Here is a 15311-nt window from a genome sequence, read left to right as displayed (position 1 = left end):
TATAATACTTCCTTTATTTTGCACAAGAAAGTAATAATACTGAAATCAGCAACCACAGAATCATTTGCTGATGAATGCAAGAAATTCTTAGAGTTAAAAAATATTACCAAAGGAAAAAAAGCACTTCCTTTAAGTATATTTTGAAATATAATTTTTTAATATACATAGACGTATATTAAAAAAAGAAAAGTAAATTTTGCATATTTGGGAACATTCAGTCTACTACGTAGCAAAAAATTATATGACTACTATTAAACATAGTGACAATAACAAAGTAGTATTTTTAAACACAGTGAATAATAATTTTCATAACTAGCACACTCAAATGAGTTTAACTAGGATTTTTTAAGCTCAAAACTGCACAAATTTTAAAAAATTTATTTTCATTTGTGCTATTGATCAACATTAATAATAAAGTAATTAATAAGCTCAATGTGCATGCATGTCAAAGAAGAGAAGCAATAGTTACCAAAAAGTCTCAATAGGTGCTGAGCTCCATATATTAAAGATGGTGCAGCAGGTATTTGATCATAAAGTTGTTGGGGTAACATGCGCCAAGATAATACTTCTTGCAATAAGCCAGAATTATTAATTAAATGATACTGCTGGTCTTCTAAAATAGGACTAGACATAGTTGAATGAGTAGATGAGTTAGACGAACTGATGCAATTAGATGCTAATGACAATGATGGAGGGGCTTGGCTATAACGATGACCTGATGTTGAACAATTTGATACAGTTTTCTCACTTGTAGTAGGCCGTACTGCCGGTGATATAAATGTAGAATTAGATATTTGTGGGGGAGAATTCTGTATCGATTTTCTCGTTATTCGTAGAGGATTTGTGGGCTCCAGTACTGGTTCCGATTCAGACTGGGCAGAAGAACAGTCTGTTTTAATTTGAACTGGCGGTTCTGTATTTGAATTAGTTTCTTCATTGGCAGCAGGCTTCTGCTTATCACTTGATCTTAATATTCTTGTGCAAGAGTTCTTTGGTCTTCCTCCTAAATAAATAAATAAAGGACGAATTACGAATTTTATACTTCAACTTTGCACACATAAATGAATTCACTTCATAAACACATACTAGTTGGCTTCTTGAGAGATTTTTCCTTGTCTGTTGTCAACTGAATTTGAGGTCTGAGATCCAGATTTCCATTTACTTCTGCTTTTGGAGACTGGCTACCTTTTGCTGGTTGATGTCTCAAGCTCAATCTAGCTCTTTGAGGTCGATTCTGAACAGAACATTCTAATTCAGTTTTAGATGTTAGATCTTTATTTGTAACAAGTGAATTATCAGATACAATATTATTATCATCATTTTCTGACTTTATTGATGGTTTCTGTTCAATCTTAATTGCATCTCTAAAATAAAAGAATTTAAAAAGCAAGAATGAATTAAGTATTGTAACACAATTATAATGAATATAACACTTTAAAACTTAGCCTGATTACTTCAAATGGAAGAGAAATACACCAATGTAAAATTTTAAATTGGGTAGGGGGGAAATTATTGAGAGAGGTCAGATTTTAACGACTGACCAAAAGGGCTTTTTTAAAGTTTAATATGGTTCATCTGAGATGAGATTATCAATAGAGATGGTCCAGGTAGCACAGTGAAACATTTTATAGGATGTTAGATGATAGTGAATATATACTTAACCTAACATGGGAACATTAAATATCTTCTCTCTATTTGAAAATTAAAAATATATATAATAAAATTCTATAAAAATATTTAATTAGATATGGCATGAATTAAATGCATTTTTTGTTTAAATGAATCACATTGACAAGCAAAAAAATAACACTCTTAAGAATTGCCTTTACGGATTTTAAATAGCTCAGTTAGGTTTGTTAATCAATAACAGACAGAATAAATTTTAAAAACAAATGTCTTACATTCTGCTACATAACTAGAGACTTGAATGAGAAGTGAAATGAAGTATTGGTGGGCAACACAAAATTATGTTTAGCTTAACAGCCCTTTTGGGCTGAAAAAAAAGTGAGCTTCTGAAGATGGGATTTGTGCTTGGTTACCCTCAAAACTGATATAGTTTTATTAAGAATCTATGCCAAACGAAGGGGGATTTTTTTTTTTTTTTTTTTTTTTTTTTTTTTGCCTAGTGCTAAAGGCCTTACAACTTATAACTGTTATGCAAAGTATACTTATAGCTTCTAATTAAAATTTTTCAATAAATTTCATTTTACAATACTTTTTTTGTTTTTGTTTTTGTTTATGTGAGCTCAAACAAAATAGTAACTAATTCATTGCTAGTTGCTATTCCTCTATCGAATCTGTGCATACTTGTTTGTATTTTATGATAACCAAAGAGACTGCAAGTAGTTGGATTTAAAAAAAAAAAAAAAAAAAAAAAAAAAAAAAAAAAAAATTAAAAAACAGTTTTCTTAGCTAAAACTGACTGGAAAATTCTAAACATGCCTTAATTTTAAAAGAAAGCACAGTGCAATGTCACCCATGGTCACAACACATTTGTAGAATGGTAAAAAACTGCTTTAAATTTCACCTGCATATACAGTTTAAGCGTTTGACTGTTAAGCAATTCTTACAAGAATGTACGAAAACTGCGGGAGATGTTTTGACTTGATGTTGTCTATTGACTTATATTTTATTATAATTATATTTTGACTTGATGATGGAGCAAAAAAGACACACTGAAACTCGCAGCATAAAAGCACTGCGTCGCAGTTTCGAGACAAATGAACGCAGTGCTTTTGCGCCGCGTAGCAGTCAAACGGTTAAAGCATGCATTGTAATAAAAACTTGTATTCCCTTGTTAAAGCATAAGCTTTTGGTGACACCTAAAATTTGCAAGTTACAGTCACAAGAATAAGTTTGCAAATTTCAGTGACTAAATATATTAGCCACTTTAAAAGGGAAGTACCAAAAACTGAGTAGCAAGTCTTAAAATTGGAAGTACTAAGTGGCATATATAAAGTGGCATGTAATTGTTTCTTTAAAATTTTTTAAATATAGTATTTGGAATGACAAGTCCCTCTATGTGTTAAAAAACATTCCATATATGAACAAACTGAATCAATCAGAGGCTTCATTTAATCAGAGTACAGCTGATGAAATATGAATAAATTTTCAAAAAAGCTGCTCATGAAATTATTTATTAAAAATTAATAAAAGAGTAGAAAAGGAATTAAAATAAAGAAGGTGACAGAACATTCAAGGTAAATGATAAGTTCATAGATACTTCAATCACGTTTGTGTTTTTATCAATTCGAATGGAAAAATTATGACAATTATTCTGAAGTTTTGTTAACATTAAGCTATTTTACATCACAAAAGTTATAAAATATGTATATGACTAAAGTTTTATAATTTCACTTACATTTTCAATTCTTTGGATTATGTGTTCTTTCGTTAAAGGTAAAATTTTACATTGTACCAATAGACAACTTCTAATAAAATCGTTGTTCAATAGAAATTGCTGTTCCTTTTTCTTGGAAAACCTTGCAAAGTGCACTGGCTGATTCGAAAAATACTATGTGGAAGATAATAAGCCTGGTTTTCGGCTGTTGGTCTCAAATTTCGTTCGAAAACCAGTGCGAATCAAGAAATGAGATCTACATCTACATGACATGATATTGTAAATTCTACTAGCAGACTTAGTCAATTTAACAATAACATTAAATACAATCACTGGATTCAAGTCAGGGTTCGTACACATTTCCTTACGTGAAAATTAAGGACTTTTCAGGACTTTTAAGGACCATCAAAGAAAAAATTAAGGAGCTATCAAAAAAAAAAAAAAAAAAAAAAAAAAAAAAAAAAAAAAAAAAAGCAATTATCCATACAACAGACTTCATGCTTGTAATTTCACTTTAAGAAAGTAACAGAAGTGTGTATTATGCACTAGTATTAAATTCAATTTAATACTTAACATAAAACAATTTTGAAAATTAAACTAACTCCCTACAAGCTATGAAGTTGATAACATTAAATTAGGAACATAGTTTCTTAAAAAACATGTATAAGTGCATTTTGCACTAATAACAGTCACAGATATTTTAGAGATTTACATGATTATTATTTAACTTATTTGATATTTATTTAAACACAGTCAACTACTATTATAATCACAATGTTATCAAAGAATATTTTGCACATTAAAATAACAGATTTGTAAACATACAATTTATTTCCTTGGTTTTTTGAAAGACACTAGAATAATAAACTATACAATAAAAGATACAAAACATTTATACTTTTTTTAAATCTGAAATTTTTTCAGATATTTTAACATCTAATTTATTTATGTCTATTTCCTTTTCTTTAACTATTCTTCTAAGTTCATTTGCTTTGATAAACAAATCAATGTTCCTGCTGGTCTCGACTTCATCTTCTAAAGCATCTACTTCTTCATTAATATCTTCAATGTCTCTTTGAAGAATTTTTTTCTTCTGCTTCATATAATCAATTTCTTCCTCAATAATATTTCTTTTCCTCTTTGAATTTTCAGATTTAGTTAAAGATTTTTGTTCTTCTAAATACTGCATATATTTAGACCTTGCAGAAGCTGCTGCTGATCTCATTTCTTTATTAATTTCGATATTAAGAATACCTCCAGAAAATTTTATGTAATCAAATACTGTGCGTTGAAAAATGTATGATGAGTCACTTAAATTTTCAATTTCAATTGCTTCATTTACAGAGAAGCCCCTTTCCACAGAGGCCTGTGTATATGACAAGATAAGAATCATTTTCACTATTTTCCATACTTTTGAATACTGAAAATCATGAAAATAAGAAATGAGAAATGTGTCAAGAGAAAGATTTTGAGGATCAAAAGTAGAAAATTCATGTAAATTTGTCTCAACTACTTTGTCTAGAAACTCTCCAAACTGCAGCCGAATTTCATCACAATCATCTTGTAAAACACGCTTATTCCGCATTAATACTGTTAGAACTATTTTCATTTTATTCTGGGCTTTTTCTGGACTTTTAGCCATCAACCGTGGGTCTATACAAGATGCATTTCAAATAAGAGAATAATTTATTGGACACATTGTTGACCTTCTTGTTTCAATGCAAAACTTTCAGCTTGTGAAATGTCCTTCTTGCGGCATTTATCATTCATTAACTGCTCAGCAATGAATCCCAAATAAACTTTACTTTTATCATTATAACAATTTGGATCATTAAAATTTAATTTATACAGATTTTCTGCTTTTCTTATTTTTGAATATTCTAGTTTCAAATTTTAAAGTGCTGAAGGCAATCATTTACAAGTTTTAAGATATCTTCAGCAAAAAAGGGAATAAGTGTAAGTATATCACTTTGATAATATTCAAGGAAAGGCAATAATATTTTCGACAGAGAGGAAAAAAAAATTAATTTTGTACGAAATGTTTTATCTTTAGTTGCCTCCAAAATATTTGAGAAGGATTTCGATGAATTTTTTTTTAAACTTCCCCATTTCAACTTTTTTAATGTACAGTAGCAAGTCATCCCATATTTCAATGGCTCTTTCAACTGCTGGGACATTTTGCAACCATCGGTAAAAGAACTTCACAGGAAGCTTTTTTAAGCCAGATATACTTAAAACATCTTCACATCTTGCAGGAGAATCTTTAAAAATCCAATATAAGGAGGATAAGAATGATTGAATGTCCCAGCCAGTGGATCACATCCCATGCTTGAAAGCATTGTTAAGAATGTGTAACCACATGTCCCTAATGTCAAGCATTGAATGTTATATTCCTTTGTAAAGTGCTGTTGCAATAAATCATAAAACTTCCAGTTGACTGCAGGACCATCCATCGATATTTGTAAGAGTTTTGACAAGTCTAGTTTTTCAACACATTCATAAAATTTGGATAAAATAATTTCACTTGTTGCATGCCCTTTAAATGCAGAAGTAAGGTACTGAGTTCTGACCTCATTTTCGTGATGCCAGTACCTCATATGAATATCTAGTTGCTTCTTTTGATTTGTCAGATTAAGAGTCTCATCAAATAGTAATGTAAAAAACTCAGCATTTTTACAATGCTTTAGTAACAAAGTTTTAAAATAAGGGCCAAGACCAAAATGACAGATATAAGCACATTTCTTTTCACCACATGAAAACTGTTTTGCAATGGAACTATCCGGGAACATTTTAGTGAATAACGGCCCAATATCATCACACGATTTAAAAGAATAGTGGCTTTTGATGCACTTTAGCCCACAATATTTCTGCATCTGTAACTTCAGATTTGAAAAGAAAAGAATTGATTTTATTATTTTCTACACTTATTGATGTTGAATTAGCAGTTACATCTTTTCCTGAAGTAGATGGTTCTTCTAACTTGACAAAATTCATGATACTGTTAGAAGAAACTCTGCAGTTGAGAAGGGAGAGATGTTTTGCACCTAAAAGGGGCATTACATGCAAGGCATTAGTAAAATTAAGTATTGCATATATATATAATGTATATATATATATAATAAGAAATCTATATATATAATAAGAAATGTATACTGAAAATATACATTTTTTACTATATATACGTAGATTTTTTTTTTTTAACCTCCGATAGCACAGTATGATGGTCAGGTATGCGGCAGGTGGTTGGTGTGCGTAGTAGGCAACTGCGCATCTCCCCCTCCACACGCTCTGTCACTGGCGTATTCAACACGCCATTTTCTGTTGAGTTGCAGTCATGTAAACATGGCTGTCGCTATTGATTCTCCCGCCAAGTATTGCGAGCTGTTATTCGTTTCTTGCAGGCAGAAAGGAACAGTGCAGCGGAAATTCATCGAAGAATGTGTCCAGTGTATGGAAACAGCTTTATGAGTGATGGCGTTGTTCGTGAATGGTGTCGAAAGTTTAAAAATGACCGAACTGACGTGCATGATGAAGGGGATCAAGGACGCCAGTCTGTCGCTACAGACGAGATTGTTCAACGAGTTGACCAAGCAGTTAAGCAAATAACGAAGGTTCACCATAAGTGAATTATCGATGAAATTTCTAGAAGTTTCAAGATCTTCCCTGTACTCTATCGTTTCTGAAGAGTTGCGCTACAGAAAAGTTTGTGCTCGCTGGATCCCCAAGATGTTGACTGACGACCACAAAACTCACCGAATGGTTGCAGCGTTTGAGTTTCTTGACCATTACAATACTGACGGAGAAGAGTTTTTGAAATCAATTGTGACAGGTTATGAGACATGGGTTCAATATGACACGCCCAAAACGAAACGACAATCACAACTGTGGATGCACACAAATTCTCCAAAGAGACCCACAAAATTCAAACAAACCTTTAACAACCGTAAGGTTATGGCACCTGTTTTTTGGGACCAAAATGGTGTGTTGCTTGTAAAGTTTATGCAGCCAAAACAACAATTAATGCAGATTCATATTGTGAAACTTTGCGACGCTTATGGAGAGCTATTCAAAACAAACAAAGAGGCATGCTGACTTCTGGAATTGTTCTGATCCACGACAATGCCCGTCCTCACAGCGCTCGTGTAACCCAACGGCTCCATCAGCAATTTCAATGGGACACTTTCGAACATCCACCATATAGTCCTGACCTAACGCCAAGTGAGTTTCATCTGTTCCCTGAACTGAAGCAATGGCTTGGCGGGAAGAGCTTCCAAAACGACGTGGAGCTGAAAGAAACCATCACAACTCACTTCCAATCATTGGGGGGGGGGCATTTTATAAAGAGGGTTTTGCAAAACTTGTTCACAGATATGACAAATGCCTCAATCGTCAAGGTGATTATGTAGAGAAGTAACCTATATTGTACATTACTTTTGGTAATAAAATCTTTTTTGTATATTCACCCGTTTTTTCTTTATAGCCCATCGGAGGTTGAAAAAAAAATAGCCCTCGTCTATACACAGTACAAAGTCCGAGATCCGGACATCCAATATCTGGAATGATCTAAAATCCGGACCTCAAAGCCATCACCAACCACTTTTTTAGGGGTTTTTTGAAGGGAAGAGGTATGCTTTACGCATGCGCATTACACTTTTTTCCCCATCATAAAAAAATATGTCGAAAATACCGATTCTTAATCTCAGTTTGGCACTAAATAAAATATCTCATTATTGAAGAAATAATTATTTTAGCATAAATTTGTGTGATTAGTAACTTGACTCCATAGCTGCGTATCTGCTTGGCATAATCTCAAACCGAAACATTTGTTGATTTTACACCAACTAATATTTTATATCCTCGATGCCGAAATCGCGAATCATTATTTATTGTATTTTGCTTTCATCGCCGCATGTTTATCAACAATGACAACTTGAGTGATGACTCATGCCAAATAAAAGAGTATTATCCGATTACAGATTTAAGTTTAATGCGCTAAAATGTTGATAAGGAGAGATTTAACAGAAATTTCTTTTCTTATGCTAAAAATAGATTTTGTTAATGATACTCATAGGACAAACGATTATATTTAGTGCTATTTGAATTAAGAATAACTGATTTGTTATTCACATAAAGCCAGAACCAGCGCCAGAGCTCACATGGCCACACCAGGCGGCAGAATATAGGGAAGTTAAACAGAAGTTTTTCATTGCGATGAGAATGCCCCAATCATCAATCAATTAACGGATGGCGAAATCTGTGGTATGGTTCTAAATCCAGAAAATACAGCTACTGATAGTGAAGAAAGTAACAGAGAGGTTACTGAAAGAGAAAACATTTTGATTGACAAGTTATTCGGAAATCTCGACACAGCAATTACAGGACTTGAACAATGGAACTTAATAACTGAACAAGAAATTATATGTCTAGAGTATTAGTCAAGAGAATTAGTCTAAAGTATTAGCAGAGCAAAAAAATCAAACAACTTACATTGAAAGAAATGTTTAATAAATTAAACATATAAATATTAAGCTCTTTTCTTTTGTAAATTTTGATACCCTTAAAATCATAAATGCTTCATTATTTCATAAATCACGATTTCATATTTTAAATTTTATAATTTCTACGTGCCATCTTAGTAGATTTAAAATGATCTAATATCCAGAAAAATCTTCAATCTGGGATCGCCGAAGTCCCGACGAGTCTGGACCTCAGACTTTGTACTGTATAAATATATATACAATACGGAATGTATATTTTCAGTTAAACTTCTGCCCAATAACTTTAGTAATTCATGAGAGTTAATTTTGTGTCTAGTTAATTCAGGAAAATTAGTTTCAATTAGTTGTTTTCAGCTTTAAAAATATTAAAAGTTTTTTAATTAGTTAGTTGTTTTTCAACTAATAATTGTATCGCCATTAGCAAAAGTAATGCATTACTATCAACAGCACTTTTTTTTTTTTTTTTTTAAAATCGATAAAACTTCGTATATGCTCCGTTACTGCTCATTGCCAAATCCCTTGTGCATAGGATTAAACCAAATACTTAATTGTCTATTGAATCTTCAAAACGTATTTCCGAACTTCACTTTTTCTCGGCTAGCATTACCGAATTTGCCCTTGGCGACCTAAAATCGAAATGGAGCCAACAGTTTTCCTGCGAAATTGATAACAGACCCTCTGCAGAAATAAACTCATAATCCCAATATCCCATACATATATGTGCAAAAGAGAATAAACTCCGTAGAAGGAGATCAAAAATTAATTTATGGCTTAATTCAAACAAACACAGAAATCAAGCTAAGCAAAATCGCGTAAAAACAAATTGAAATGATAAAACGAAACTTACCTTTCACGTGAATTTTCAGCGCAGACACTCCCATTCTAGAAATTTCAATTTGTTTCAGATAAAGACCACATTTAGCTTTATAAGGATTGTCATCTATCAATATCCAGTCTTTGTAGTCAGCTTGATGAAGCCACAGTTTATTGAAGATGCACTTTCCAGGCATCTCGTTCCTATTGGCGTCGAAGGATTTTGGCCTTCCAGGTTGGGATTGTTCTAATTTTGGTAAATATTTTCAGAATGCCCCCCTTTTTTTTTCTCGAGCACCTTCATCATCACTTTCGCCTCTTAAAGAACTTCCAGCTTCACGCTTTCGTCACAATCTGCCTAAATTTATGGATAACAAATGTTTCGAAAGATTGGGTAATAGCCAATCAGACACCGATACTTTCGTTCTAGGGTAGCTAATTGTATTTTTATCGTTTGCAACGCAAATCCGCCAACAGATTGGTTAAGAGCCGTGTAATTTTAATTCCATATTCATGAGAAATCACAATTCACACTTAGATTGGCAATCATTAGAAATGATAAGAAATGTCAAATGAGCAAAATTAAGGACCATTTATTCATTTTGACCAAAAGTAAGGACTTTTAAGGACCAAAAATAATTTTTGAAAAATTTAAGGACTTTTAAGGACCATACGAACCCTGCAAGTAAAACACATAGTTCAATACTTTAAATCTACGCTAAACATGAAGACAAATGAACAAAACAAATGAAAGTCTTAAATGTTATGTAGACATGGATTTTGCCGAAAATATTCCCGAAAGGAAGTCTTTTCGTGGCTATGTTACGTATTTAGTATGAAGCCCTATATCCTAGGAGTCATGCAAGCACAGAATTGTAGTGCTATCAAGTACTGAAGAAGAATATATAGTGTTAACTGAAGTTTCAAAAGAAGTGATTCACTTGTGTTTGCTTTTGAGAGAGATAGGTATTTTTGGAGATGACAGCAGAACAATCTGTGTTATGCAGTGAAAAACAAAATACACAGCAATTAGTGAAAAATCCAGTTCATCACTCTCCAACAAACTTTTCATTAATAGACATGATAAAAAGAAAATTGATATTAAGTATGTGTCTTAAGCATAAATGTTTGTCGATATTTTAACAAAGAATCTTGGCAGGGACGAACACACAAAATATATGAATCTGTTAGCACTTGAACTTTAACTAACATTTTTTTAAATCCTCTTTTTAGCTCTGCATGGGATAGTGTAGGGAAATTTGTACTCTTCCTTGCATCTGCACAGTCTGAAGATGCATAAAGTTCAGTGCAATATAGTCCCGCGGTAGAGGCCAAGAAATGTGTGTGAAGATCGTACGTTTTCCTAATGTACCTGTCCAGAATGTGCGTTCCATCTGGTTACTAAAGTGGCCAGTAGTAGTGATTCTCTCCCCTGTTGTTCGAAAATATGATGCACAGAATAGATCTGCTGAAGACGAGAATGGAAATTAGAATCTAGCAGTGTACCAAACAGCTTTTATATGATGTATCGTATGGCATCGTTGCAGCCAAATACCTGCTGAAATATTAGTCAAATGTTAATCATCTTCCCTCTTCTTCATGCTACACTTTTTCTCTCATGTCGTAGGTTGACATATCCTGTTCATCGGTTTTGTTAAGCTCAAGGAAAACACTCAGAAACTCAACAAAAAGTTTATGTTTAACTTACAGCAAGTATGCTCCTTTAGTAGGGAACCAAGTTTCACACTATGCCAAAACTCTCAACGTTATCCAAAATTAAAATTCAGCAGGAAAAAATTACTATTTTCATAACTTTAAAAAATATGTACGCATATATATGTATATATTACACTCTTAGGGGGGGGAAAAAAAGACGCTCCAAGAAGATATAAAGCAAACTGGACACAGCAAAATTTTACATTTTGGCTACCAATGAATGAACAGTTGTCGCTATAGCGCATCTGATCTGTGCAACTGGCAGGATATTTAAGAGGAGAAATTACGATTCCAGGTCATAAATTCTTCACAAATTTCATTCTATGTACTCTGGTAGACAGTAACTATGCCTCTCATACAGGTGTGTGAACGATTTGCGCAGATGCCAGAATTTGAGAGAAGTCATGTAGTTGGGCTCAAAGAAGCCGATTGGACTTATTGGCGAATAGATCAACATTTGAGCAGGAACAATGCCACTATTAGACGATGTTGGCAGGAAAGGATGAACCATGGTTGCACACAGTGTCAAGAAGGAAGCAGTAGGCCTAGAGAAACGGCAGAACGTGAAGACCAAGCAATTGTCAGAGCGGCACACACAGCCCTAGATGCATCATTATCATCGATTGTACGTGCAGTTAGTGCTTCAGTGACCGCAATAACCATTCATAGACGGCTCACAGAAAGGGGACTGAGGTCACAGCGCCACTTGCGCCGAGTGCCATTGACCTCTGTACAACGTCAAGCTCATTCGCACTGGAATGTCACTGACTGGAGTAGAATAGTCTTCAGTGATCTGTCCCGCTTTGAACTGAGCCCCGATGACCAGCGAAGGCGAGTCTGGAGCGCTCCAGACAGCAGTGTGATACCAACCTGCCTGTCTTCTGGCAGACAGGCCTACAACCAGTAGTGATAGTCTGGGGTGCCATTTCATTTCATAGTAGGACACCTTTGGTTGTCATCAGTTGTAATCTTACAGCACAGCGGTACGTCAATGAAGTTCTAAGGCCTGTTGTGTTGCCCTTCATGTTTTGCCACCCTGGGCTTACATTTCAGCAAGATAATGCCCCGCTCACACACTGCACATGTTTCTACTGCTTGCCGAACATTACCTTGGCCAGCAAGGTTGCCAGATATCTCTCCTATTGAGCACATTTGGAGCATTATGGGCAGGGCTCTCCAACCAGCTCGGGATGTTGACGATCTAACGCGTCAGTTAGACAGAATTTGGCTCGATATCCCTCAGGAGAATCATTCAGATAAATCCTTCTTGGTGCGTCATTTTTAAACAGAGGGAAATGAAAACAAAATAAAAACCCCACATAATATGTATCAGGTAACCAGGAAAGTTCATGCAGTTTTTTAAAAACAATTACTTTTGGCGGATTAGTGCGGTCAAATTGATTCTGATGACGCCATTTGTTTACATTCCTTTTAAGCCTTATTCAGCAGATAGTTCTTCAGTGAATAGCATGTTTCTCTATCAGTTTAGTAGGAAGTAAAATCTTGAAAAGAACATGTCAGTGGAAAAGGAGATTTTTGGCCCATCTTGCTTTAAGAGGACAATTAGGAAACAATGCTGCAGAGGCTGTTAGAAGAATATGCTTCACATTTGGAGAGGTATCAGTGAGTGAACGGACTGCTCAAAAGTGGTTCTGCCAATTTTCTTTCAAAGACAGAGCATTGAGGACGAGCCTCCTGTTTGTGATTCATCCACCCTCAAAAAATTCCAGCTGGAGGAGGAGTCAAACAGAATCCTTATTAAACCTGCCAGAAGCTTGCACACAGGTTTAGAGTATCTGACAAAACCATTCAATCACATTTTCATAACCTTGGGAGAACATGGAAACTAAGCAAGTGGGTTCCTCATGTCCTGTCCAAGAACAAGCTCCAATGGTTGAACATCTGCTCGTTGTTGCTGTCGCGGTATAATAACCCTCATTCCTGGACCAAATTTTGACATGTGATGAAAAATTGATCATGTATGATAACTAGACGAGCAGACATCATTGGTTGACTTTTGGTTTGGTCTCATAGGTTGCTAAACAAACCAGTGCTGGCATAGTCCACTATGAATACCTAAAAGATGGGAAACATAACAGCTGAAGTCTAACTATCACAGCTGCAAAAAATTTCAGCGCCAGTACACCAGAAGTAGCCATCACTGGTGAACAGTAGAGGAGTTCTGTATGATAATGCCAGAACTCATAAGGCAAAAAGGACCAAGAAGGTGATAAAAACAGTGGGCTGGGAAGTTCTGCTTTGGCCATCGTGTTCCCCAGATATTACTTTAATGGGACTATTACCTGTTTTGGCCATGGATAACCACCTGCAAGAACAGCCATTTTGAAAACACAACAATGTCACAAAGGCTGTATCACAATTTTTGGACTCCAGAAAAAAGGATTTTCTTTCAAAGGCCATTTATAAGCTTGTGTCTTGTTGGAAACATGTAACTGAAGACAAAGGGGATTATTTCTAAGAATATATTAGTGTTTAAGACTTTTATAGGCCGTTTTTGATGAGTGACGAAAACCCTATGGACTTTCTTGAATACCCAGTAATATTAAAAAATAAATAAATAAAATAAATACTTTTAATTACTCATTGGATTACATACTTTTTAATATTACTGATTGGAGCACATGTAGTTCCAACTGTGTAAAAATGCTTTTTCTCTTGGCGATAGAGGAGGATATGTGGCAAGGTAAAATCAAAATATACCCGTATACCATCCATTGCTTCTTTACAGAGATTTAATCTAAAAAAAAAAAATAATAATAAATAAATAAAATCTATATATATATATATATGGCTTCAAATACTAGCAAAAATCTAAAAGTATTTAAAACCTTCTTGCATATACTACAGGTATTCATTCTTAATACATACAAAAATGTTTAAAAACACCTGGTAATTTAAGATGGTGACTATTTTTACATTTTCTTAAATTCTAGACTGATTTGCACAAGACTACATCTTCTCTTTATAGGAGGTATTTTTAAATTAAATATTAAGTTTTAATTAGTAATTATTCAATTTATAAAAATGTCAATGACATAATTTTTGGTTCCTTTTTACTGAGCAAGAAGTAAAAACGCTGGTTATAAAATAGAAAGTGTAGCAATATAAAATGATACCACAGAAGAGGCCTTCAGAACTATTACTGAATAATTAAAGACTAAATTAAAACATGTTCAAAACCCAATATAACAAGCAGTTTATATTATTTAAAACAAAGCCATGCATACCACTAATATAAATTAAAGTTATTGCAGAGTTAGGAGAACGTCAAATAGGTTGCAAACATTTGAAAATATCAACAAAACAGTTATCAGAGTAGGCAATTTATAAAAATGAAATTTATCTTTAACGATTTTTATGTACTTCACAGATTTCAGAAACCTCAACTTTTACAGTTTTGCTCCCACTGATAGCATGCATATATGTTTCATTTCCTCTCCTAATTTATACAACTGAAATGACAAAATTGATTGTCAGCTAACTTAAAGACTAAAATACTTTATTATGTAACTACAATTAAGAAGTTTTCCTTTACTTCACAAAAGTATGCATAGTAACCCCTTTTTATTAATATATATATATATATATATATATATATATATATATAAACTGCACAATTTTACATTTACATTTCACATTGCAAATAAATACAGTGTTTTGGCCTCCTCGGTGATTTGTGCCCAGAGGGCGCACCGCACAAAAAGTTAGTTGCGTTACAGAACGTAAGGGAAGCGGACACGCCAAAATGTCGGGCGTATTACCGCTAATTGAGGTAATTGCATCGTATCTGTCAGGTGGCAGAAAACTAATATGATGTATCAATTCACATGCCAGGTGGCAGAATATGTCTATCATGTACATGCCAGGAGGCATAACGCTTGTAAACATGCCAGGTGGCATACGACTTGTAAATAAATGTACAG

General features: G+C 33.8%; 1 protein-coding gene across 3 annotated transcripts in view; it reads right to left on the bottom strand.

Moving 5' to 3' along the window:
• The window catches only part of LOC118188783 (MSL complex subunit 3-like), a 136407-nt gene that overhangs the window by 35244 nt on the left and 85852 nt on the right, over nucleotides 1–15311 (bottom strand). For all 3 annotated transcript variants that reach the window (XM_085817821.1, XM_085817825.1, XM_085817826.1), the window contains 3 exons: nucleotides 13985–14125; nucleotides 1087–1364; nucleotides 470–1003 (listed from right to left, as the gene is read on the bottom strand). In XM_085817821.1, the coding sequence (XP_085673947.1) occupies nucleotides 470–1003; nucleotides 1087–1364; nucleotides 13985–14125 (953 nt within the window). The remainder of the gene's footprint in view (nucleotides 1–469; nucleotides 1004–1086; nucleotides 1365–13984; nucleotides 14126–15311) is intronic.

Source organism: Stegodyphus dumicola, chromosome 1 (genome assembly GCF_044657685.1).
Source record: "Stegodyphus dumicola isolate Sdum_Otavi_A_Nest chromosome 1, ASM4465768v1".
In the NCBI taxonomy this organism is placed as follows: domain Eukaryota; kingdom Metazoa; phylum Arthropoda; class Arachnida; order Araneae; family Eresidae; genus Stegodyphus; species Stegodyphus dumicola.
Note: the sequence above shows the minus strand (reverse complement) of the source record. Positions and strands in the feature narration are given on the sequence as shown.